Source organism: Peromyscus leucopus, chromosome 1 (assembly GCF_004664715.2).
Source record: "Peromyscus leucopus breed LL Stock chromosome 1, UCI_PerLeu_2.1, whole genome shotgun sequence".
NCBI classification, from domain to species: domain Eukaryota; kingdom Metazoa; phylum Chordata; class Mammalia; order Rodentia; family Cricetidae; genus Peromyscus; species Peromyscus leucopus.
In genome coordinates, this window is record NC_051063.1 from 183,601,674 (window position 1) to 183,627,284 (window position 25,611).

The 25,611-nt window shown below is 48.9% G+C and overlaps 2 protein-coding genes across 2 annotated transcripts in view; one reads left to right on the plus strand and one right to left on the minus strand.

Moving 5' to 3' along the window:
* Positions 1–25,611, plus strand: part of LOC114685786 (zinc finger protein 667-like) — a 185,079-nt gene that overhangs the window by 15,563 nt on the left and 143,905 nt on the right.
* Positions 21,452–25,611, minus strand: part of Eddm13 (epididymal protein 13) — a 31,352-nt gene continuing 27,192 nt past the window's right edge. Inside the window, exons 8-9 of the mRNA XM_037202262.1 lie at positions 23,725–23,762; positions 21,452–21,495 (exon numbers count right to left, since the gene is read on the minus strand). Coding sequence (XP_037058157.1) covers positions 21,471–21,495; positions 23,725–23,762 — 63 coding nt within the window. The 3' untranslated portion in view covers positions 21,452–21,470. The remainder of the gene's footprint in view (positions 21,496–23,724; positions 23,763–25,611) is intronic.

The following is a 25,611-nucleotide window of genomic DNA, read 5'->3' on the forward strand; positions in this document are numbered from 1 at the left end:
TGGCAGCTTATGTTGGAGAGGATGTGGAGCAAGGGGAACACTCCTCCACTGTTAGTGGGAGTGCAAACTTGTATAGCCACTTTGGAAATCAGCATGGCAGTTTCTTAGAAAATTGGGAGTCAACCTGCCTCAAGACCCAGCAATACCACTCTTGGGGTTATACCCAAACGATGCTCAATCATATCACAAGGACACTTCCTCAACTATGTTTATATCAGCATTATTTGTAATAGCCAGAACCTGGAAACAACCTAGATGCCTCTCAACTGAAGAATGGATAAGGAAAATATGGTACATTTACACAATAGAGTATTACTACAGCGGTAAAAAGCAATGACATCATGATATTTGCAGGCAAATGGGTGGAACTAGAAAAAAAAAATTCTGAGTGAGGTAACCCAGACCCAGAAAGACAAACATGGAATGTACCCACTCATAAGTGGATAGTAGATATAAAGCAAAGGATAACCAGACTACAACTCACACCTCCAGAGAAACTAGATAACAACGAGGGCTCAAAGAGGGATTCATAGATTTCCCTGGGAAGGGGAAATAGAAGAGATTTCTTGGGTAAATTGCAAGTGGGGTAGAGGGGTTGGGGAAGATAGAGGGATGGCAGCTTGAGGGAGCAGGTTGGATAGGATGGGTGTGGGAGGCAGGATGGAGGGGAGAGTAATGAAAGAGAAGTCTTGATGAGGAGACCGTTTTGGGGTTAGGAAGAAACCTGGTGCCAGGGAAACCCCCCAAAATCCACAAGGATAACTGCAGCTAAGACTCCTAGCAATAGTGGAGAGGGTGCCGGAACTGGTCATCTCCTGTAATCAAATTGGTGACGATCCTGAAATTGCCATCAGAGATACTCTATCCAGTAAATGATAGAAGCAGATGCAGAGATCCACAGCCAAATACTGGGCTGAGCTCTAGGAGTCTTGCAGAAGAAAGGGAGGAGGGAATGTATAAGTCAGGGGTTCATGATGGGGGCACCCACAGAGATAGCTGACCTGAGCTCCTGGGAGCTCATGGACTCTGGACCAACACCTAGGGGCCTGCATGGGACTGGACTAGGCCCTCTCTGTGTGTGGGACAGTTGTGTAGCTTGGTCTGCTTGTGGGGCTACTAGCAGTGGGATCAAGACCTGTCCCTGGTGCTTGAGCTGGTTTTTGGGAACCCATTCCCCATGCTGGGTTGCCTCACCCAACCCTGATGCAGGGGGAGGAGCTTGGTCCTGCCTCAACTTGATATGTCATGCTTTATTGACTCTTATGAGAGGCCTGCCCCTTTCTGAATGGAGATAGAGGAGGGCGGGGGAACATGACACTGCATAAAATAAATGAAAAACAAATGGCCGTGCAGTGGTAGTGCACGCCTTTAGTCCCAGCACTTGGGAGCCAGAGGCAGGCACATCTCTGTGATACCAGAGGCCGGCCTGGTCTACAGAGTGAGATCCAGAACCAGCTGTAAAGCTACACAGAGAAACTAAATAAATAAATAAATAAATAAATAAACCCAAAACAAATAAATAAAAACAAAATAAAGACAAGAAAAAAAGTTATTTAAATAAATAAAAAAATTGTGAAAGAACAAATTTTGCTAATTAAAACTTCTCAGCTTTCAAAAAAAAAAAGGAGAAGAATTGGGGACTGGAGAGATGGCTCAGTAGTTAAGAGTACATAATGCTGCAGAGGGCCCAAGTCCAGTGCCCAGCACCCACACTGGGTCATTTACAACCAACCACCTGTAACTCCAGCTCTAAGTGAATCTGATGTCCCCGCCTCGTTTGGCACCTGTACTCATGTACACACATAGACATAATTAAAAATAGATAAAAAAGAAATTAAACTCTTAAAAAAAGATTAATGGAATTTATCCTAGAATCCTTCGCTCTGATGCCATTGGTTTTATGTGTTGTGTTGTGTCTGTGTGTGCGTGCGTGCGTGCGTGCATGTGTGTGTGTGTGTGTGTGTGTGTGTGTGTGTGTGTGTTCTTGTGTAAGGACACACAGAGGTACTGGATCTCCTGAGCAGGAGTCAGAGGCTCTGATGCCATTGGTTTTATGTGTTGTGTTGTGTGTGTGTGTGTGTGTGTGTGTGTGTGTGTGTGTTCATTGTGTAAGGACACACAGAGGTACTGGATCTCCTGAGCAGGAGCCAGAGGTGCAGAGAACCAAACCCAGCTCCACTGGAAGAGCAGTAGGCTCTTTTAACCACTAAGCCATCTCTACAGACACTTTCTTATCTTTTTCTTTGCACCTTCATTTACCGAGGACCTCTCCTTTTCTTGCTTTGAATATTAACACATTCCTTCAGTTCCTCTCCCTGTTTCCAAGAAGGGAGTCTAAAGCACAGCACATGCTAAAACTAATCCCAGTGATGTCACACAAGCCTGACCTGAGCTATATATAGCCTTAGAACCTACATAAAAGCAGTAGAGGAGGGCGGTGGTGGTGCATGCCTTTAATCCCAGCACTCAAGAGTCAGAAGCAGGTGGATCTCTGTGAGTTCAAGGTCAGCTTGGTCTACAGAGCGAGATCCAGGACAGCCAGGGTCACATAGAAAAACCCTGTCTCAAAAAACAAAACAAAAGAAGTATGTTGTCCTCTGAATTCCACAACACACACTACAGCATGCAAGTGCCCACACACATACAACATACAATACACACAAATAAGTAAAAATTGAAAACACTTTAAACTAAAACAATATGGCACATATTCAAAATTTTAGAATACAGATGAATGTCTTCACAACAACAAGAGAAATTACCAAGTAGAAGTCAATACCTTCCACCATTTGAAAATGCCTATGGGATGTCTCACCCCATAAAGGCACTTGCTTCTAAGTCTGTTGACATTAGTTTGATTTCTGGGACCCACAGGATGGAAGGAAGAGAACCAACTTCCATAGCTTATCATCTGACATTCACAAGGCATTCATGTGCGTATCCACCAACTGACCCACACATATGCACACACGAAGAGGTAAGAAAAAAAAAAGCCAAAACCCTGGGATGGGGTCATGGCTCAGTGATTAAAACACTTGCTTTCTAATCTTAAGGACCAAAATTTAGATTCCCAGAACTCAAGTAAATGATAGGTTGCCCAGAGGCCTGTCTGTAATTCCAGCCACAGGTTTGTGGACGGGGCGCCTTGGGGCAGGCTGGCTAGCAAGTCCAGCCATAATACTGCCAAGATCTAGGTTTGACTGAGAGACTCTGTGTCAATGGGTAGGATGACTCCTGACACCAACCTCACGTCACCAAATGCACTTACACACATATGCCCACACACATGCAAATATGCACATACATACATACACGCAGACATGTGTGGGCGCATGCACACATACAGATACACAGACACACACAGAAAGAAACAAAAAAATGGGAAAAAAGTTTAAAAAACTCACCAATTTTCCTATAACCAGAGAAAACAAATAAATAAAATAAAATTGACTAAAATAGGAATTTTTTTTTTTTTTTAGACAGAGTCGCACCATGAACTCTGGCTGGCCTGGAACTCACCAGCCTAGTCTCCAACTCACAGAGATCCACCTGCCTCTGCCTCCTGAGTGCTGGGGTTATAGGGGGTTATAGGTGTGCACCCATGCACCTGGCCTTGTAGGTCTCTATTTGGAGTCACAATGCAAACTGCCAGGGCTCCAATCTTCACCACCTGGTTCTTCCACAGAGCCTAAGCAAGGCATTTAAGCTGGGTTCTAATCCTCATTTGTCATATTGGAATGACAAAGACTGCTACAAGTACTGGAAAGAATAAATGAGATAATGAATGTGCAGGCCTTGGCACAGAACCTGGACCTGGCAAGCGCTCCATAAACTGGTTGCCATAAATTTACTGAGAACATTTTTATTTTCTTGGGCACTGTCCCCTGAGCCCAGGCTTTGTATGCTCCCGGGAAGTGTTCGGCCACTGAGCTATCTCCAAGCCCTTCAGGGGGAAAAAAAAAGAGTAACATCAGCTCTAGTGAAAATGAAAGTTGAACTGACATTAGACTGCGTTTCTGTAGATGGTGCTCATTTACTAAATCTCCTCTGCTGGTTAGACTCAGGGCTCTGAGCGCTCACTGCAGTGGTTCTCAACCTGTGGGTCACAACCCCTTTGGGGGTCAAATGATCCTTTCACAGGGGCTACATGTTAGATATCCTGTATTGTCATAGATGTTTACATTATGATTCATCACAGTAGCAAAATGACAGTTATGAAGTAGCAACAAAGTAATTTTATGGTTGGGGGTCCCCACAACGTGATGAACTACATTAAAGGGTCGCAGCATTAGGAAGGTTGAGACCCACTGCAAAAGGAAAAAAAGAAAATTGGCACAAGCTGTCTGGAGCTGTCTCCTGGTATCGTCCCGTGGGTTGTGCTCACTCCTTCAGCAACCAACTAAGACAGCAGGTGAGAAGCGCCATCCCTAGAAAGGCTTCTGAAGTTTGTGCCGGGTTTCCTGGGAGCTGGCAACATCACAACTCTGAAAAGCAACTCAGAGATATCTAGAGTGTAACTCGCGAATCCGGCATCTCATTTCCATGACTAAAAGCAACAGAAAGGAAAAAAAACAAAAACAAACTACTTACACAAATGCAATGCTATTAATTAAGAAATCAGAATCAAAATGGAAACGGAATACAATGTTACAAAAGCAAAACTTTACTAATGGTACATAAGAATGATGATCGCTTTCACAGCAACTTAGTGATTGACATCTAAGTGGTATGCTTAGTTGGCAACTTTGGCTTTTTCTAAACCTTACATGATGTGGCTAAATTTCATCTGTGACTTAAAACAGCATTATGCTGTACAAAAATAAATATTTCTTATGTCCAAAGATAGAAAATGAAGACGGGCCTTCCATTTTCATTGTGCCAACATCCTCTCTTAAACAAACAAACACAGTAGTAGCTGTCCTCATTTGCCACGCCACCCCCCACCCCAAGCCCATGACTTCAGGGCTCAAATCCAATCAGAACGTGGCTGGCTACCTTCCTAACACCACTGCATCAGTGCCTATACCTTGCCTGGAAGGTTGGTGTTGCTCTGGCTTCGTTGTGTTACATATTTTCCTGGGGTTTGGACATGAAGATGTTCCCCCAAAGGCTTGTGTACTGAACACTTTATCCTTAGCTGGTGGGTCTAATCACTAACAGGGGATAGACAATGAGGGCCCATCCACTTTCACTGGTAGATTAAGCCCTCGATGGATTCCTAATACACTGGCATTACTGAAATGTGGTAGAAAGTAAGAAGTTAGACCTAGATGGAAGAAGTAGGTAACTGTGTAACAGCCCTTCCTGGAACTCCCACTGTAGACCAGGCTGGCCTCAAACTCACAGAGATCCGCCTGGATCTGCCTCCCGCGTGCTGGGATTAAAGGGGTGTACCAATTATGCCCGGCACGAGATGAAGATTTCTTAAGGAATAACAATCATTCAAATCCAAGCATTATAATGAGTGTTGGCATCAGAAGATCAACCGATACCTCTTCTGATCACGAAAGAGAAAGTGCCAGAGGGAAGGAGGGTGAAAAGCTGAGCTTCAGGATGCTGAGGCAGACTGAGTTCCGTTCTGGATCTGTCAAGGAGAGGACCTCTCTGGACGGCAGGGTCCCACTCAGCTATGATGCAATAGTACTAATTCCACCCACTACAGCATTGCCGGGAGGAACCTGGGCCTCGAAGCCAACCTGACAGCAAGGCTGACGACTGCCCACTATGAAGTCAGGTTTATTAGGAGGAAGGTTTTCGAGCCCACAATCAGGCCTCCAGGCACGAAGCGATGTTCGAGAACCAGACATCACTGGCGATCTTAAAGGGAAGAAGAGGCTTTACCTGGAGAGGAGTTTCTTTTAAAGTGAGAGTAAGAGAGATAGGGGAAGAAGATGGTGGGGGGGAGAAAGGAGGAGGGAGAGCACTCATAATGAGAGTCTCCGAGACACAAGCCATGAAAGGTAGGGCTGGGAAGAGGCCATAGGAGCCTCTTCAGAGACGTCCCCTGAGCGGGCTTTAAAGAAGTCCTTCAAACACAGGAAATACACGACTTTTATAACATTTCAAGGAGTAGCAGAAAGTTTTACATCACATGCTTTACATCGTGTATCTAACCAAAAGCATGGAAGAGCCTGCTACTGGGTAAGACCACACTTCAGGAGCTGTAGAGACCAGAGCACAGACGGCTGGCTCCTTAACTCTCCGCCCGAGGAAGGGGTTCAGGCTGCGGCTGATTTCCATGGCAGGAGCTGGCCTCTTTAGTGACCGCTGCCTTAAAGGGGCAGGCACTTGTCCTAACAATGAGCCCATGGCTCTCAGGCAGGATGTCCACTTCTCTACTAGGAGATATGGTAAGGGCTCTTGGAACTCGATCAGGTTTTGGGGTTGAAGCCCTCAAGCTGGGGTCAGTGTCCTTATCGTGTCCCCTCCTACTCTACGACAATACAGTAAGAAGGCAGCATCCGTGAACCAGGGAGTGCACTGTCACCAGATACTTGATCTGCTAGGGTCTGCCTCGTAGAATTCCCAACTCTTAGGATGGTGTAAGACATATCTGTTGTTTACAGACAGCCATGTGTATGTGCTGCTTCAGCATCTTTCTGCAGCTGGAAGGATAAGACTCTGGCCTTGGTTCTCGGTCACTCACCAGGGCCCCGGCGCCGTCTGGACGGCTCCACCATCCATGGTGCTTTCCCTTTCTCCAACAAGGTGATGATATTTGGCCTCCGGCAGGCAAGACCTGCACATGGGACAAATAAGGGAACGAGTCATTGTGTGGGCAGCACTGGAAACAGAGCCGTGCCCCGTGTCAATAAAATGTGGCTTTGTCATCACACCGGAAATACCCAGAATGTGCGGGGCGGCTGGAGAACAGGGGCAGGGTAGGGAGGAGGGTAGAGTAAACCTGGAGACTGCTATGGTCCTTCATATGCTCTGGAGATGGCAAGTGCACAGGGGCTCCTCGGGAACCCAGAGAAATCAACCAATCAACAGCAATCAGAGCTTGGACCATCCTGCCCCCTAACTTCACAAGAGGGCTACTCAGAAACTGGAGAAGGAACAATCAAACCAACCCAGCGAAGCCTTTATATGCTCCAAGGAGGGGTTCGGAGAGGATGGAAGGTGCTGAGCACATGGGGAGTAGCATTCCTAGGGAGAGTATGACACAACTCTGCACTCTTTCCCCGGAATCCCTCCTGATTCATCTTTTCACCTGCAGCCTCTAGAGAGTCTTTCATGTTGAACTAGTAAACTTCAGGATATACCTGAGTTCTATCAAACCTGGAGGGAGGGCGCTTTGTGGGAACCCCCAATGTGCAGTCAGTTGGAAGCTCCCGAGGTCTGGACTTGTGGGTAGTATTTGAGGTAGGGATAGTCTTGTGACCTGACACTGACCCAGGTGAGTAGTGTTAGATAATTGCAGTACCCGTCCGACACTCAGAGAACTGTTTGGTGTCGGGATAACCTCTACCCCTCTGATGTCACACTATTTAATCTGTGCTGAATGGTTAGATTGAGAGTTGGTTTAAAATTTTTAGATAGAGAAGATGACAACTAAGTTATATAGAGTAGTGCTGTGTAATCTAACTGGTGGCTTAAATGAAAACAGCCCCCCTAGGCCCATAGGGAATGGCACTTAGGTGTGGCCTTGTAGGAGGAAGTGTGTCACTGGGGGCGGGCTCTGAGGTTTCAGATGCTCAAGCCAGGCCCAGTGTCACCCTCTCTTCCTGCTGCCTGCCAATCCAGATGTGGAACTCTCAGCTACCTCTCCAGCACCATGTCTGCCTGCAGGCCACCACGCTTCCTGCCATGGTGACAATGGACTAAACCTCTGAACGGTAAGGCAGCCCCAATGAAAAGCTTTTCTTTCTAAGAATTGCCGTGGTCATGGTGTCTCCTCACAGCAATAGAAACCCTGACTAAGACACTAACTCTATAAATTACTTTTCTGAACATAGGGCCAAATGCTCTTGGGACAAGATCTGAAACTGTCATCTTTCAGCTCTAAATCGCCATCATTCTGTGACTCACTGCTATGTTGTGCCTCCATTCAAGGTTCTGAGGCCAAAAGTATACATGTATTAAATAAAAAGCAAGTAATGTATAGTTATAGTTACATACAATAATTTCTATACATTAAAATAACTGTTACACACACACACACACACACACACACACACACACACACACAAATAACTTAACAACAGCAACTTGGACCCATTAAGGATTTAAAAAGTGAAGGAATTGGACCTTACATGGCCTCAAGCTCTGCAATCTAAATGTCCCCTTTGCCAGCTTTGCCAATCAGAGTTTGTGGTGGTTTGAATAAAAATGGCCCCCATAGGGAGTGGCACTACTAGGAGGTGTGGCCTTGTTGGAGGAAGTGTGTTGTTAGCGGGGTAGGCTCTGAAGTTTCAGAAGCTCAATCCAGACAAGCGGCTCGCTCTTTCTTCCTGCTGCCTGCAGATCCAGATGGAGAACTCCCAGCTCCCTCTCCAGCACCATGTCTGCCTGCACACTGCCACATCCCGCCATGATGCTAATGGACTGAACCTCTGAAATCATGAGCCAGCCCCAACCAAATGTTTTCCTTTAAAGGAATTGCTGTAGCCATGATGTCTCTTCACAGCAACAGAAACCCTAACTAAGACAGGGGTCTATTTCAATTTCTAGTTTTCTTTTCACCCCCTATTCATAGAACTAGTTTCATATAAACAAACCATACAGCACACGACCCTTGCCTTTCAGAAATATGAGTCCTAGCTTTATGGGGCTCGTCCTCTTAGTCCTTAAAAAACCACCCAGACTCTTCCTTCCCCCCACAGCCTTAGCGATGGTAGCCTCATCCTTGTTACCATCTGTGTTAAATCAGTGTTCCTGCTCACCTTAAACACCCATCAACTCCTTACAGTAAATTCTTTCAAAAGAACAATAAAAAAAAAAATTATGTACAGGGGGCTGAAGAGATGGCTCAGAGGTTAAGAGTAATGGTTGTTCTCGCAGAGGACCTGAGTCTGGTTCTCAGGACCCACATGGTGATTCAGAACTGTCTGTGACTCCAGTTCTAGGTGAGCTGATGCCTTCTTCTAGCCTCCTTGGGCATCAGGCATGCACATGGTGCACATACATATATGCAGGCAAAACACTTATACACATAAAATAAAATACATGAATTATATAAAAAAGTACAGTTTACAAATGACCCACAATTCCATTTATAAAATATATAACCAAGAAAATAAAAACATATGCCCCAAAACTTGTCCATGAAGCTGGGCAGTGGTAACACACACTTTTAATCCCAGCACTTGGGAGGCAGAGATGGGTGGATCTCTGTGAGTTCGAGGCCAGCCTGGTCTACAGAGCGAGATCCAGGACAGCCAGGGCTGTTACATGGAGAAACTTTGTCTCGGACAACAAACAAACAAACAAACAAAAACCTGTTCATGATTGCTTACTGCAGCCATTCATTAGGAGTAGAACAACCCACATACCCACAGGTTAATAAAACAGAAATACAATGAAGTCATCTAGCCAGACAATGTAAATATTCGATAATGGATCAGAACAAAGTCCTGATATGTGCTGTAGTGGGGGTGAACCTCAAAACACTATATTAAGAGAGAAAAAGCCATGTATTTATGATTCCATTTGCACACAAGGCTCAGACTAGCAACTCGAAAGAGACAGAACAAGGGCTGGGGATTACCCACTCACGGGATACACAGGCATGGGAAATGAATTACTCTTGACTACAGGGTGCCTTTGGAGAGTAATGAAAATGTCCTAAAATCGATCATGGTAACTGATGTCTCTAATACTGTGATTACAGTAAAAACCAACCGACTGTGCAATTTATTTATTTATTTTAAAAGATTTATTTATTTATTATGTATAGTGTCCTGCCTGCATGTATGCCTGCATGTCAGAAGAGGGTGCCAGATCTCACTATAGATGGTGGTGAACTACCATGTGGTTGCTGGGAATTGAACTCAGGACCTCTGGAAGAGCAGCCAGTGCTCTTAACCTCTGCGCCATCTCTCCAGCCCCCTGACTGTGTAATTTAGAAGTACAGACACACAGCCATTAAAAAACAAAAAACAACAACAACAAAACACACACAACTTAAGTGACACCCACCCCCACCCTCACCCTCACCCCACCCCGACTGACACATGCCTTCACGGGCTGGTTGTGGATTACTGATCGGGTGAGGGAAGGGAGCATGATACCTTACCAAGCAAGACCAGATTCTGATAGTTCTCCAACATGACATCTTCGTACAAATCCTTCTGAATGGGACTCAGCCATTCCCATTCCTCCTGTGAGAAGTAGATGGCTAAGTCCCCGAAAGTCACTGGTGCCTGAAATGAAAAAAGTGATAAGTCTATTATACCATGAGCTTCCAAAATCCCTTCTGCCTGGTAGAGAAAATGGCAAATAGGTGAGATATGTCATAACAGGAGTTCTGAGACCAAAGAAGCAGGGATATTAAATAAATTTAATAGCATGCAATATCACATAGTAAATCTGTTATTAAAGATTATGCTGCATTAAAAAACAGAGTAATTTGGTCTGATTTTTATAGTCAAGGCATTTTTTTTTTCTAAGTATCTAACTATACTGGTTCACCCAGTGTTCACCCTTCCTAGTAGTAAGGCATTGCCAAGGGAATCATAGTAATGCTGCCAATGAGGAAACAAAGACCTAGAGAGGTAAGGTAAATTATTGCAGTTCACACAATTACTAAATCAAGGAGCTGGGATTCAGTGGGACAGTCTGGCTCCTTCAAAATAATAAAAAAAAAGTTCTTCAATCAGGTTATCACTGGTTCATCACAACATAGGAAGATGCTGTGCGAGTGTGCCCGGGGAATTGTATGTACACGTTCATTTGGGTGTGTGCATGTGTGAGGGTGCACATAAACTAATGTAATGGAGAACAGAGGTCGATGATGAGTATCTTCCTTGCCTGCTCTCCACCTTGCTTTTGAAGACAGGGCCTCTCCCTGAACCTGGAGCTCACCAGTTCCAGCACTGGTCAGACAGCGGGTCCCCTCTCTCTGCCTCCTCAGCTGTGGGATTATAGATGCATGCTGTTGCATCTGGCCTTTATTTTTTTCTAACTTTTTTTTTTTCTTACACATTATTTATGTGTGCACTCGGGGAGGTAGGGGTGTGTGTGCCGTGGTACACAGGTGGATGTCAGAGGACAACTTGGAGGACAGGTTGGTTCTCTCCTTCCACAGTGAGGGTCCTGGGAATCAAGTTCAGGTAGTCAGGTTTGGTGGCTGGTGCCTCTACCTGCTGAGCCACCTTGCTGGCCAGCACCTTGCTTTTTAAAATATGGATCCTGACTTGGGTCCTCCCGATTGAATGGCAAGCACTGTGCTGCCAGCTTCCTTGGCTCCAGGAAAACTCACACAGAGTACCTAGGTCCTGCTCTGGCTTGCCTGACTACTGCTCCTCCCATGAATTTGGGGGAATGGGGAGAATGTGCAGAATGTAAAAAATGAACTGAATTTTGTTAATAACAAACACACCTGGAAGAGAACCAAAGCCCCTAATGAAAATACAGTTAATCAACAATTTGATTTTGGTCCTGGAAAAGCCAAGCGGAAGACCCCAGCTAAACCATGTTGTGGCTGAATCCTGACCAAGTCAGAAATGACAGGGAATGTATGCTGATGTAAAGTTATTGGGGTAGCAAGAGAGAGCAAACACACGTAACGGAGGGAAACGTGTTTTGTTAGCTTGAGGCAGGGCCTCATGTATCCAAGGCTAGCCTGGACTCACCATGTGGCCAAAGATGACCTTGAACTCTCCATCTTCTTGTCTCTATCTCCTAAGTACTGAGGTTATAGGCATGCTCCACCACATTCCATTTATGGGGGTGAGGGAGATCAATCTCAGGGTCTATGCATCTTGGGCAAGCAATCTACCAACTGAGCAACATCCCCAGACTAAGGATGTGGTTTTTTGGTTTTTTCTTGGGGGGGAGATTTGTTTGTTTGTTTTTTTTTTTTTTGGTTTGGTTTTTCAAGACAAGATTTCTCTGTGTAGCCCTGGCTGTCCTGGAACTCACTCTGTAGACCAGGCTGGCCTTGACCTCACAGAGATCCACTGTGCCTCTGCCTCCTGAGTGCTGGGATTAAAGGCATGCACCACCACTGGCGGGCTGGAAATTATGAAAAACTGCCCTTGAGTTGATGGATACTCATCTGATCATCTCCAGTGGTGAAGCAGGTGAGTCATAAGGCTTGTGTACCTCGCTTTTCCGTTTCCAAATTATACTCCTCATTCTTGTACCTTAACCAGGCAAACTTCTTCCACGTGAGGACTGTTTTTAGATGGAAACCACAAAGTGGTAAAACTGGACTGATCTGACACGTACACACCTAACCCCTTTGGCTGAGTGGGTCCCACCTGGGCACTCACCCCAGCCAGAGAAACCACAGAGCTCTCTTATTCTTTCTGGGGAGGGCATTTCTGAGTCCTGCAGAGCGCCTACAGATGCTGAGTGGACCGTCAACAGTCATGCGAACACTGAGAGGCATGGAAATGGGACCTGAAGCAGCTTTCTGGATACTGGTACTTTCTCAGGCCCCATCTCCATAGAAATGGGAGGGCCCCCAGGTGTCACATCCATCTCCTACAGGCAGGAGGCCTCCAGAAAGAAAACAAATGGGCCACATCTTAGGAGACAGAATGGAGTACGTGGGGAGGGGGTCACCACTTACCTTGGATTTTGATTTCCCTCGTGCTATAGGCATCCTTCCTCCCCCGACTTTGATGGTCCACATTCAGATGAGACAGAGTGCTGGCAGAAGAGAGAGATCATGAAGCTCAATGGCCTTTGGAGCGGTCTCCAGTGCCCAGTCACCTCTCCAAAGGCCAAGGCACCTGGAATAAGTGCGACCGTCCGTCCGTCCGTGTGTGTGTGTGTGTGTGTGTGTGTGTGTGTCCCACTCTTAAGAGTGGGGAAGAGGCAAGGAGGAAATCATATAGCACGCTCCTGATCAGGACCCTGATGAAGAAGGTACAGACTCCTGCCCTCCATCTGACTGGTGACTGCTGGTGCCAGGCACTGCAGTGAGAGTTAAAGCAGGAAGGTACCTGCTCCTATGTCCCATATGTTCAGCAAGGAAAACAAGTCCACATGGCACAGAGACACGTAGGGTCAAGAGCAGGGATTCGGACTGTTTTGTTCACTGCCCTACTCACCCCAGAGCTACCACACCAGAGAAGCGGCACAGGCTTTCTCTGGGTAGCCCTGGCTGTCCTGGAACTCACTTTGTAGACCAGGGTGGCCTTCAACTAAGAGATCTGCCTGCCTCTGCCTCCTCTCCTGAGTGCTGGGGTTAAAGGCATGTGTCACCACTGTCTGGTCTTTTTTTAATGGCTTTTTAAAAATGTGGCTACTGAGCCCAGCGTGGTGGCGCACGCCTTTAATCCCAGCGCTCGGGAGGCAGAGCCAGGTGGATCTCTGTGAGTTCGAGGCCAGCCTGGGCTACCGAGTGAGCGAGCTCCAGGAAAGGCGCAAAGCTACACAGAGAAACCCTGTCTCGAAAAACCAAAAAAAAAAAAAAAAAAAAAAATGTGGCTACTGGAATGTTTTAAATGTATATGCCTCTTATGTTTTCAGACAGTGCTCCATATATTATAGAATATACATTGTTGCATTGTTCTTTTTTATTCAGAGTACTTATGATCTCCTTATCTATATAATTACTTATTTTACAGTGCTGCATATTGAAACTAGAGTCTTATGCATGCTAACCAAGTGCTGTAGCACTAAACTCTACCCACAGCCAGAGGACATGCTGTTTACACTTTTATTTAGTTACTAACACACACACACACACACAAGTGCATGCTTGATTTAGGATCAAGAGCAGGGATCTTGACTGGGATGGGAATGCAGCTCAGTAGTAGGGTGAGTGCTTGCCTAGCATGCAAGAAATTATTTCCAGCACTGCATTAACTGGGTGTGGTGCCACATTCCCAGGACTTGAAGGTAGAGGCAAAGGATCAGGAATCCATGGTCTCCTGGGCTACATACCAAGTTAAGAAGCCAGCCTGGGATTCATGAGACTCTGTCTCAAAAACCAACCAACCAAACAAAAACAAGAGCAGAGACTCCGTACCTGCTGACTAACCACTCACTAACCCATCCTGAATATGCTTGTGTGTGCTGACCGACTTGGAATTCCATTTTCCTATGCTGAAATGACATTGCAGAGGTCACTGGGCTAGCACTCACTCCACAGCCCTCTAAAATTTGTCCCTTCCAAGAGAGCAGAAATAGGGACAAACTATTGGGAAAGCATGGACTCTAGTGAAAAAGAAAATAGTGTAACAAGTGACTGATCGCTCTTTACCAAAAGTGTAACATTTTCCTACATATTAAAAAAAAAGTGGAATCACTTAGAAGTGAGTTTAGATCTGAAGACAGTTGACCCCTGAATACCCTCAGAGAATGCCATCTCCACCCCGATGCTTTAACAGCAGATCTGTACATAGCTCTTTCTGTGATGTGTCGATGGAAGATACAGAAAGAGCTGAAGATGGAAGTATGAACATCTCCCTCTACACATGGTGAAGGAAGGTAAGTGGAACAAAGGCTGGGCTTAGCTAACAGTAAGTGTTGATGCTAAACATGAATTTTAAGATGATCTATACTGTTTATGGGAAGCCATCTTCTCAGAAGGCTGAATTTATTATGCAGTAGTAAGAAGGAATAGTAATGTGGGTGCTGGGAATCGAACCCGGGTCCTCTGGCAGAACAGCCAATGCTCTTAACTGCTGAGCCATCTCTCCAGCCCTACTGGTTGGGTTAATTACTTAAAAGATGAGTAAATACTGAGTGTGAATAAAGCCTTGAAACCATTACATCTGGGGCAATTTGTTATAACAGCAATATTATCTTCTGTTCTTTCAGGTTATAGACCCAAATGGGTTGGTTCTTCTGTCAGTGACCAATGCTGAAAAATACATGCTGGGATGAAAGGAAGGTCTGTCTGTCAATGATGGCCCAGGCTAGTCAACAAGTCACTCCAAAAGGGTTCTGTGACATCCACCATGTCTCTGTCTCTGTCTCTGTCTCTCTCTTGAGACAGAGTTTCATTGTGTAGTCCTAGCCTGGAACTTGAGGTGTAGACCAAGCTAGACTAGAATTCACACAGATCCACCTGCCTCTGTCTCCCAAGTGTTAGTGTATAAAGGTGGCTGGCTCCAGGCCCTCTGTGCCCCCCCCCCCACACACACCTCCATTTATCTCCCTCAGGATACCCTGATTAGGAAGACACACAACAGGTTCCACAGGTCAGGGTAGGCTGCACCTTCCCCTCAGAAGCATGCTTGAGCAGACACCAGGAAGGCAAGCACTTGCCTAGGGGTAGGAGGGATGGGGGGGGGGTCCACTGCTCAAATCAGAGAGACCAGAACCTCTGCGAGAGGGAAGACAGCCAAATTCCAAACGCAGACACAGATTCCTTTGGGATTGGTCACTGCGATCCTACCTGTACCCAGGTCAGCAACACAACACAGACCCCCACTCTCGGGCTGGAGAGATGGCTCAGTGGTTGGGACCCTTGGCTGCTCTTCTGGTAGACCGGGGTTCAATTCCCAGCACCCACAAGGCAGCTCACAACTGTCCCTTGGCAAAAGACTACTGATCCATTCATCTCTAGCTCACCAAAAACAAACAAACAAACAACAACAACAACAAAAAAAAAACAACCCACTCTCAGCACCGGAACAAAGGCCAGACCCCACCTGCACTCAGTGTGTCCCAGGCATTACACAGGGCGCTTCCTTTGTTATTCCATTTAGCCTTACCATCTGCACTCCGATGGGCACCTATCTATCCTGTTGTCCAGAAGGAAAAGTCTCATCCTTAACAGGGTCAGTTTCCCAGAGTAGCCATCACAGCTCCTGCTCTAGAGGAGACCGTTGCCACAGTAACAAACGAGATAAGGCACAATCAATCACACACTGGCACACACTCAACAAAGCCACTGACATCTGGTGGCCCACAGTATCTCTAGACTATAACAGCTTCATCTCTCTCTCTCTCTCTCTCTCTCTCTCTCTCTCTCTCTCTCTCTCACACACACACACACACACACACACACACACACACATACACACACACACACACACAGCCAGCGAAAATAGAGATTGTCTCCCAGACTATGATAAACAACCCCACCAGTCTGTCACACTCGTTCACAGGTGCAACGGAGACGCTCAGGACTGTGTGCTCCCACATCCCACATCCTTTCCACACGCCACAGATCACGCAGTTGGCACACGCACCTGTTTCTTGGGGCCCATAGGCCTCTGTCTGTCTGTCTGTCTCTGTGTCTGCCTTTGTCTCTCCGTCCCTCTCTGTCTCTGTGTCTCTGTGTCTCTCTTTCTCTGTCTGTCTCTCTCTTGCTCGCTCTCACCTGTTTCTCGAGGCTCACAGGCCTAGTCAGTCTCCGTCTCTCCTCCCCCTTGCACACGCACACGCACACACGTGGAATCACCTTTAGTATCCTCACACCAGGTCTAACCCACCAAGTCCTGCCAAGCCTACCCGGAGCCATAGGAGTGCACCGAATCACCTCCGATCACGAGAAGAGTGCAAGAGTGCTCGACCCACGCACGCCGGTGGAGCACGCACGCACACACACGCACGCACACGCGCGCCAGCGATCCCTTCCCCAGCAGCCTCGCTCGCGGTCGCCAGTCCCCTCACCTGCCTCCCCGCTTGCGTTTTGAGCCTCTCAGCTGCCACAGACCTGCCAGCCGCTGAGCCCTTGCGCCTGCGCATTCGCGGGGTCCCCCTCGGGGCGGCCCCTCCCGCCGCCCTCTTAGCCACACGTCGGCGAGTGCGGCCCCGCCCTCCCGGGGGTGGGGCTTCCCCCGGAACCACGCCCCCTGGCGCTGCTCACGCAATCAGAGCCCCGGAGACCGAGCGGGGCCACGCCCTACAAATTTGCATAGCGCGCGCGCGCGCTGGGAGGCGTGCTCGCCGGCGGAGGATCGTGCGCGCTCCGCCCGGAGCCCAGGTCCCTCTCCGAGGGGTTCCGCGCAGCTCCAAGGGGGCGTCCGTGCAGCAGCGTGCGTCCGTCCGTCCCGGGGTGCTTCTCCTCCCAGGCTTCCACACCTCGGGCTCACGGCGCTCCCACGCGCCTCACGCCGCGCGCAACCGCGAGCTTGCACCGCCTGCCTCCGACGTCCGGAAAGGGACCGTGGAGGACCACGCCCAGAGCCTTGGGAAGGGCACGGCATGCCAGCCTTCCTTGTCGCCCCATCTGGAGACCTCGTGACCTCCGAGAGGGGAGGACAGATTTTCTTCTGCCTCGGGACAGAAAGCCGGAGAAGGAAGAGGGGCGTCCCACCGTGGAGTCTGGTTGATGCTTCCCCTTAGCTGAGCACAGGGATTCCTGCACAATTAAAACCACTGCATCCTCCCTCTCGAGCTATAAACCTGAGATTTTTAGGGGGGAAAAAAATCCCCCTTAAAGGGGAAAGGCCTGCCCTGAACCTCTTCGGCAAGCCTAACGATTTCTGGTTCTACCTTAACAAATCATAACTCCATCCAAGGCCCCTCCGGAGCCACCTCCCACCTCACCCAGGAGAGAAGGAGCGGTGGTGGTGGTGATCCTGGAGGGAACTCTTGGCTCCACGAAGGACGAGGACTGGAGCCACACAGCGATCGCCAGGATAAGGACAGGCTCGACACCGGACCCTGTAGCATCCCTTAGCAAGAGCACAGCCATGAATTTGTGCACAGGAGAAAGCGTGGCCGCCGCCGCACAATTCAGCCTGCGTGTGAATGCACCGAGTGCCCCGAGGAAAGGAAGTGACTTATTTAGATCCTCGCTTAAGTCTGATGGGCACCAGCCGCGACATCTCAGTGGTCACGGTGTGAGGAACGCCGTTCTTAAGATGCTATAGTTCTCCCGACCGCACTCCTGAGGCAGACACTGTGGTTTCATTTCACAGATGGGAAAACTGAGGTCCCAAGCACATGTACCTTACCCGAGGCCGATGAACTGGAAACGGGGAGGGGGAGCGCAGAGCCTAAGTTCTACACATCGTTTCTCTAAAGCGGAAACCAGAGACTAGGGGTACAGGGTGGGAAGCCCGGGAGAGGTGCGGCTCAGATACTCACGTCCTCTATCCAGGAGGAACTCTGATGTCACCGACGATGAATGAGGCAGGCCTTTATCTTGGAGATCAAGAGGACCCCATAACGGGTAGGGACTGAGGGATGCTGGGAGACCTGGAGGCCAGGTCCACTTCCCCGGCCCTTTGTCCCGGGTTTGACACCCAACACCCAGGAGCCCTCTTGGGGCCTCAGGAACAGGCCTGGCACGCATGTCCAGACCCGCCTCTCCTGCCTCACCCCTGCAGCACTGCCCAGCTGACCCAGACTTAAGCACCCAAGGGTTCCTTCCACTGACAAGGAACGAGGAGAGGACACGTCTCGACGGCGCCTGTGGCGGTCTGAAATGTGCCCTTTTGCCTTCCGAGGATGGACGGATACGAGGCTGGGGAAGGGGTTCGAGGAGAAGGCAGGGGAGCCGGGAAAAGAGTAACACCGTGAAAAAAAAAATTGTATGAAAAAAATGCCATGAAGAAACGTAGAGGGCTGGAGAGACGGCTCAGTGGTTAAGAGCACCGGCTGCTCTTCCAGAGGTCCTGAGTTCAATTCCCAGCAACCGCGTGGTGGCTCACAACCATCCGTAATGAGATCTGGTGCCCTCTTCTGGCCTGCAGTCATACATGCTGTATACATAATTAATAAGTAAATAAGTAAATAAATCTTTTTTAAAAGAAAGAAAGAAACTTAGAACTTGTATACGGAGAGGGGGAGTGAAGGACAGAGGAAAGAAATAAAAAAAGAAAACAAACAAAAAGAGGACACAAACGAACAGGCCTCTCCGCCAATCGGAATCCTGCTTTCCGCAGTTGGCATTTCTCTGTCTCCAAGGCAACCCATCTTATAGGCTTGGAGTGGCCCAGCGACTTCTGGGTATTGTAGTATCAAAGAAGCCGAGAGGCGGGAGGTGCGATTGTCAGTAAAAAGGAGTTTGTTAGCAGACGCGCTTGCAACAGGGAAAGATTTGGGAGAGTGAAAACTCTTTTCAGATATTCTTGAGGTGTGATTTGTCAGGAAAGAGGGAGGAGAGGGGGGGGGGGAAAAAGGGTAGGCGCCAAGGTTTGTGGGAATTGTAGTTCTGCGGTCTGTGGCGGGCTGGAGCCGGAAGTCACGAGCCAGTGCCGCCTGGCGGCAGTTGTGAACATAACAGCCGATGGACCTTGGCTGCCGTTTCCCCAGCACAGGTTCCCAAGGGCAGCCAGGGAGGCTGACTCCCTCTGGGATTCTCCTGGCCTTCGCAGGGGCACAGGGTGGTGGGAGTGGGGGTGCTATTTGTGCAATAGTAATGTACGTTGTGCCAGGATGACTGCTTTATGGCAAGTGAGCAGAGTGCACCAAACTTCTTCCCCTCTCCAAATTTGACAGGAATCATACTCTTGAGGCAAACGGGTCGTCGGAGGCTCTGCGGAGCGCCCCTGGTCTAGCTTGTAACTTAACAAGTGATGCACACTTATTAAGAGTCCAGTTAGTGTGGTTGCCAAGGATACAGTAGTGAATAGGACCAGTGTACAGGCTTGAACCAATCTTTCTTTCTTTTTTCTTTCTTTCTTTTTATTGTTTGTTTGTTTTGGTTTTTCGAGTCAGGGTTTCTTTGTGTAGCCCTGTTGAACGCGCTCTGTAGACCAGAGTGGTCTCGAACTCATATTCTCCTGCCTCTGCCTCCCGAGTGTTGTGATTAAAGATGTGTGCCACCCCTTACCCCCTTTTATTTTTTAAATTTTTTAATTAATTAATTAATTAATTTTATTTATTTATCTATTTATTTTTTTGGCTATTCGAGACAGGGTTTCTCTGTAGCTTTGGAGCCTGTCCTGGAACTCGCTTTGTAGACCAGGCTGGCCTCGAACTCACAGAGATCCACCTGCCTCTGCCTCCCAAGTGCTGGGATTAAAGGCGTGCGCCACCACCGCCCGGCTCCGATTTTATTTTTATATTAGATGTGATTTTTGCCCCCACAAATGTGAAGTACACCACGTGTGTGCCCTCAGAGGCCAGAAGAGGGCGACAGGTCCTCGGTTACTGGAGTTACTGATAGTTGTGAGCCTCCATGTCGACGCTGGGAACTGAGCCCAGATCTTTTGCAAGAGCAGTGCTCTTAATTGCTGAGTCATCTGTCTATCCTCTTGTTTCCGTTTTGAGACAAATTCCCATGTATTGCAGGCTGGCCTGGAACTCCTTATGTAATCAAGAACGGCCCTTGACTCCTGATTCTCCTGCATTGACTTTGATACTGTCTAGGGGTGCAGGGATGGGTTCATTTTCTCTGCCAATTAAAGAATTAAAATACAGGAAATACGAGCGGTGGTGGTGCACACTTTTAATCCCAGCACTTGGGAGGTAGAGGCCGGTGAATCTTTGAGTTTGAGGCTAGCCTGGTCTACTGAGTGGGTTTCCAGGACAGCCAAGGCTACAGACAAACCCTGTCTCAAACAAAAAACAAAACCAAATAAGGGCTGGAGAGATGGCTCAGTGGTTAAGAGCACTGGCTGCTCTTGCACAGGACCTGGGTCAGTTCCCAGCACCCACACGGCAGCTCACAACGGTCTGTAACTCTAGTTCCAGGGAAGCCAACATCTTCAGACAAACATGCATGCAGGCAAAAGACTAATGCACATAAAATTAGAAAAAAAAAGAGGATACAGAAAATAGGTGTTGCCGGAAATCATAGAGAGTGCCAGCAGAGCTATCTTATGATACTGGGAAATCAGGTTCTGCAAGCCCAGTGTCGGGAGAGTTTAAAAACACACTTGGGCGCTGGCCAACATTCGAAGGCAAAAGAATACTAAAATAGGCCTTTCTGCTCTTGGATTTGTATTTAAGGGCCAGCAAGATGGTTTGGTGGATAAAGACGCTTGCCGCTAAGCCCACACACACACACACACACACACACACACACACACACACACTGACTCAGGAGGTAATGGACTTTTTATTTAAAAATTATAGATGATTCTTAGCATGCCTCCACCCTGCGTCCATTGCTGTGTTTGGGAACAGAAGAAAGGAACCCTTAGCCCTTACACGAGCGCACGTTTCGTTAGAGGAACAGTAAAGAGAGGCTGGAACTGGTCCAGAAGAGAAGCTGTGGGCGAGACCCTGCAGAGGCTCCGTCCGCTGCTCTCCCGGCCGAGACCCTGCAGAGGCTCGGTCCGCTGCTCTCCCGGCCCTCGTCTCGTGGCACGTCCTCCGAGAGGCTCCCTCTGGACGCCATCGCCCTCCGAGTTGACAGGCCGAGTGCGAAGAGCTTCCTTGGAGGTGAAATGCCGAGGTGCTGGAGCTGGAGGCTTGTGAAGTTGTGAGATGGGGCAGGTTCACTAGAAAGAACAGCAGGGGTCGTCTCTGAGGAAGAGGTGAGGGGGAGAAACACAGTTGGACACGTGTCTACATCTTCACATATTCTCTGACTCCCGACCCCTAGCCCCCAACCGCCCATCCGACTCTGTGTGCGACCTTGAGCGCCTGCACCTCCGCCTCCATCCTGGGCCACGCCCCTCGGGGCTGTGGCCCCTCCCACTTTGTCCGTCTGTCTGTCCGTCCAGTCCCATCCCACCCATCCGCCCCGCCCCAAGCTATTCCACCTGCTGAAGTCACTTCCCTCGGGCCTCAGCATGGCAGTGGCCCCAAGTGGCTCCACTTTGGAGAGAGGTATTTTTTTCCTTTGGTTTGAGTTTTTTGTTTTGTTTTGTTTTTTTCAAGACAGGGTTTCTCTGTGTAACTCTGGCTGTCCTGGAACTAGCTCTATAGACCAGGCCGCCCTCGAACTCAGAGACCCGCCTGCCTCTGCCTCCCAGGTGCTGGGATTAAAGGTGCGTGCCATCACCATCCGTATATTTTTTTTTAATATATTTTTAAAGATTTATTTGATGTGTGTCTTTGTCCATGTGTAAGTGCACCCGTGGGTGCATTGCCCATGAGGCCAGAAGAGGGTGTCAGATCTCCTGTAACTAATGGTTGTGAGTCACCATGGGGGTGCCGGGAGCCAACCCTGAGTCCTCTGCAAGAAGAGCAAGTGGCCTCAACTGCTGAGCCATCTCACTGGCTTCCGTTTTGTTTTTAATCATCCATAGGTGTGTGTCTGTGGGTGGGGGGTGGGGTGGGGGAGTGAGTTTGTCCATGCGAATGCAGATGCACTTGCAAGAGGCCCTTGCCGGCCAGCAAAGGGCATCTGATCCCCTGTGGCTGGAGTTACAGGTAGTCCGAGTCCACAATGTGTATGCTGGGAATTTAATTTGGATCCCCGGCAAGAGTAGTGTACGTTCTTAACCTCTGAACTGTCTCCTTAGCTCTCTTCTCCAACAACAAAACAAAAACCCCACTCAGAATTACATTTCATTTTATTTATTGTGCACGGGCGATAAACAGGCACCTGCCATTTGTCCCAGGGTAGAGAAGCATGAACTTGGGGCCTCCTGTGCAATTCTGTGACTCTGACTGGAGCTTACAAACCCAGCCTTGGACGCCAGGTATTTAAAACCAACCTCCTGGACCCTGAGAGATGGCTCAGCAGGTAAAGCCACTTTGCTACCAAGACGTGAGGACCCACGGGATGGAAGTAAATCGGCTCCAGCACGCTAACCACTAACCTCCACGTGTGTGCCACGGCGCAGGTACACATGCACACACGCAAAGAGACTCTAGCCCACTCGAGCATGTGGCTCTGGCAGGCCTTGCCCTTCTCCCCCACTCCCTCTGCCTTGCTGAAGACCATTAGACTACATTCCTAAAGCTGGACACCAAGGTCTGTTCCTTATTTCGCCACTTCCTCCTCCTGGGGCTGACTACCAAGGTCCGGCGATCAGAAGCCCCCTTTGGCTCACCTAATTAACATGCCTAAATGAAATTAAACACGTCATCCTGACACAGTGTGGTGCTTTGAAAGAAAATGGCCCCCAAAGGGAGCGACAGTATTAGGAGATGGGGCCTTGTTGGAGAAGGTGTGGCCTTTGTTGGAGTAGGTGTGGTCTTATTGGAGGAAGTGTGTCACTGAGGAGGCGGACTTTGAGGTCTCATATGTGCTCAAGCCATGTCCAGTGTCTCAGCCCACTTCCTGTTGCCTGCGAGTTAAGATGTGGGACTCTCAGCCCCTTCTCCAGCACCAGGTCTGCCTGCACGCCATGTCACATCATGATGATAACGAACTAAACCTCTGAAAATGTAAGCCACCCAATTAAATATTTTTTCCTTTATAAGAGCTACCATGGTCATGGTGTCTCTTCACAGCAATAGAAACCCTAAGATACACGGGGGTTTCACCTTTTATCTTTATAAACTGCCACTTTCCTGCGGGCCACACCTGTCTCCTCTCTGTCCTGAGGCGGTCCTTTGTCACCTTTTGGGACAACTACCTCTGCCCGGTTCCCTTGCCCCCTGCCCTCTCTCCCTCTCCCTCCGGGGTTTGTCTCTTATCCATGCCCTTTATCTCCTCTGTTCCGAGAATGTGGCCGCGGGGCTCCTGAGCATCGATTCCCATCTCTTTCAATAGCCAAATGTAATTTAAAAAGTTTGAAGTCAACCTCCCTGGGCCCATTGGCAAGAGATGAAACCTCCCCGCTCCGGGCTGAGCCGTACCTCACATCCACATCCGGGTTACAGTAGTGGCAGTAACACTGGAGGAGACAATGATGAGTGAACACACAGAGAGAGGCAAAATTCAAAACGAAACAAAAAATCAACCAACCAGCTTCCTCCGTCCCCAGCTCGCCCCGCCCTCCCTCCTGTGGTACTGCTGATCGGTCCCCTCCCTGCGTCCAGAGCTGTGCCCCATCTTCCAGCCTGTTGTTCACTCTCCACACCTCCTGTCCCCGGCCCGCCCAGTGTTTCTAATGCCGACAGTGATGACCTTTGGACCGGGGTCGTTTTCAGTGCGGGTGGGACAGGAAGGTCGAGAGCTGTCCCTGGCTTCTCACTAAATTCCATCCTTCAGGGGTGGCAGGAAAATGCAATAATAAGACGTCTCCAGATGCTGTTCAAAATCCTCTGGAAGACCAAGTCACCTCTGTGAGAGCCGGGGCTCCCCGTCAACTCCTGGGTCTCCCCGTTTCCCTCAGCCCTCAAACTCAATGCATGAGCCGCCTTCCTGGTAAGAGGATAGCCCAGCGGTTCTCAGCCTGTGGATCGCAACCCCAGACCCTTTCATGGGGCTCTCCTGAGATCATCAGAAAACACAGAGATTTACACTACAATTCATAACGGTAGCAAAACGGCAGTTATGAAGTAGCAACAAAAACGATTTTCTGGTTGGCTGGGGGGTCACCACAACGTGAGGAACCGTATTAAAGGGCCACAGCATTGGGAAGGTGGAGAGCCGCTGCTCCAGCAGACCTAGTGGGATTTTCCTTGTGTTCACTACCACCACGGCCCCTATCCTGACCACGGAGACCATCTCCGTCTCTCTGATTCCCCTGTGTCCTGCTCCAAATTCCCTTCACACTCAGTGCCCAGAGGCTTCATTTCACAAGTCTGATGGGCCGGGGTGAGGGGGGGTGGAGGGGTTGGGGGTGGCTCAGCTGGCAGAGTGCTTGCCTAGCATGCATGAAGCCCTGGGTTCAATCCCCAGCACCCGCTAAACTAGATATGGCAGTCCACGCCCAAAACGTCAGCATTTAGGAGGACCAAGAGCACAAGGTCATCCTGGCCTACATTCCAGACCCCGTTTCAAAAAACAAACACGAGTCAGCGGGAAGACTCGGCAGGCAGAAATGCGTGTGTGTGTCTTATCCTTCAGCGTCTCCAGAAAACAGCAAAACACTTGACCCTTAAAAATCTACTGAATCTGGGACAACAACCCAGCCACAAAACCACCAGTCAAGCCACGATCTATCCTGCCTGCAAGATGTGCTGGGGCCACGGCTGCGCACAACTTGTGGGAGTGGCCAAATAATGACTGGTCCCACTTGAGGCCCACACCAGGAGAGGGCGCCTATGCCCCACACTGCCTGGACGGCCAGGAACCAGGGGCTGGAGAGCCCAGAGACCTAGCATAAAATCAAACGCGACTAGCAAAAAAAAAAAAAGGCCGTGAAATGATGTCGAATGACATTCTGCTATACTCATAGATCGTCGCTAGCCCAACTGTCATCAGAGAGGCTTCCTCCAGCAACTGATGGGAGCAGATGCAGAGACCCACAGCCAAACACTAGGTGGAGCGCAGGGAACCCCTACAGAAAAGGAGGAGGAAGGATTGTAGGAGGCAGAGGGGTCGAGGACGCCAGGAGAACACGGCCCACAGAATTAACTAAGAGGAGCTCACAGAGACTGAGGCAGCAGCCACGGACCCTGCGTGGGGCTGCACTAGGTCCTCTGCGCATACATTATGGTTGTGTAGCTTGGTGTTCTTGCGGGACGCCTAACAGCGGGAGTCGGGGGGTGTTTCTCTTTCAGCTGCTTTTGGGACCCTTTTCCTAGTACTGGGTGGCCTTGTCCAGCCTTGATATGACTTAGTGCAACATGATATGC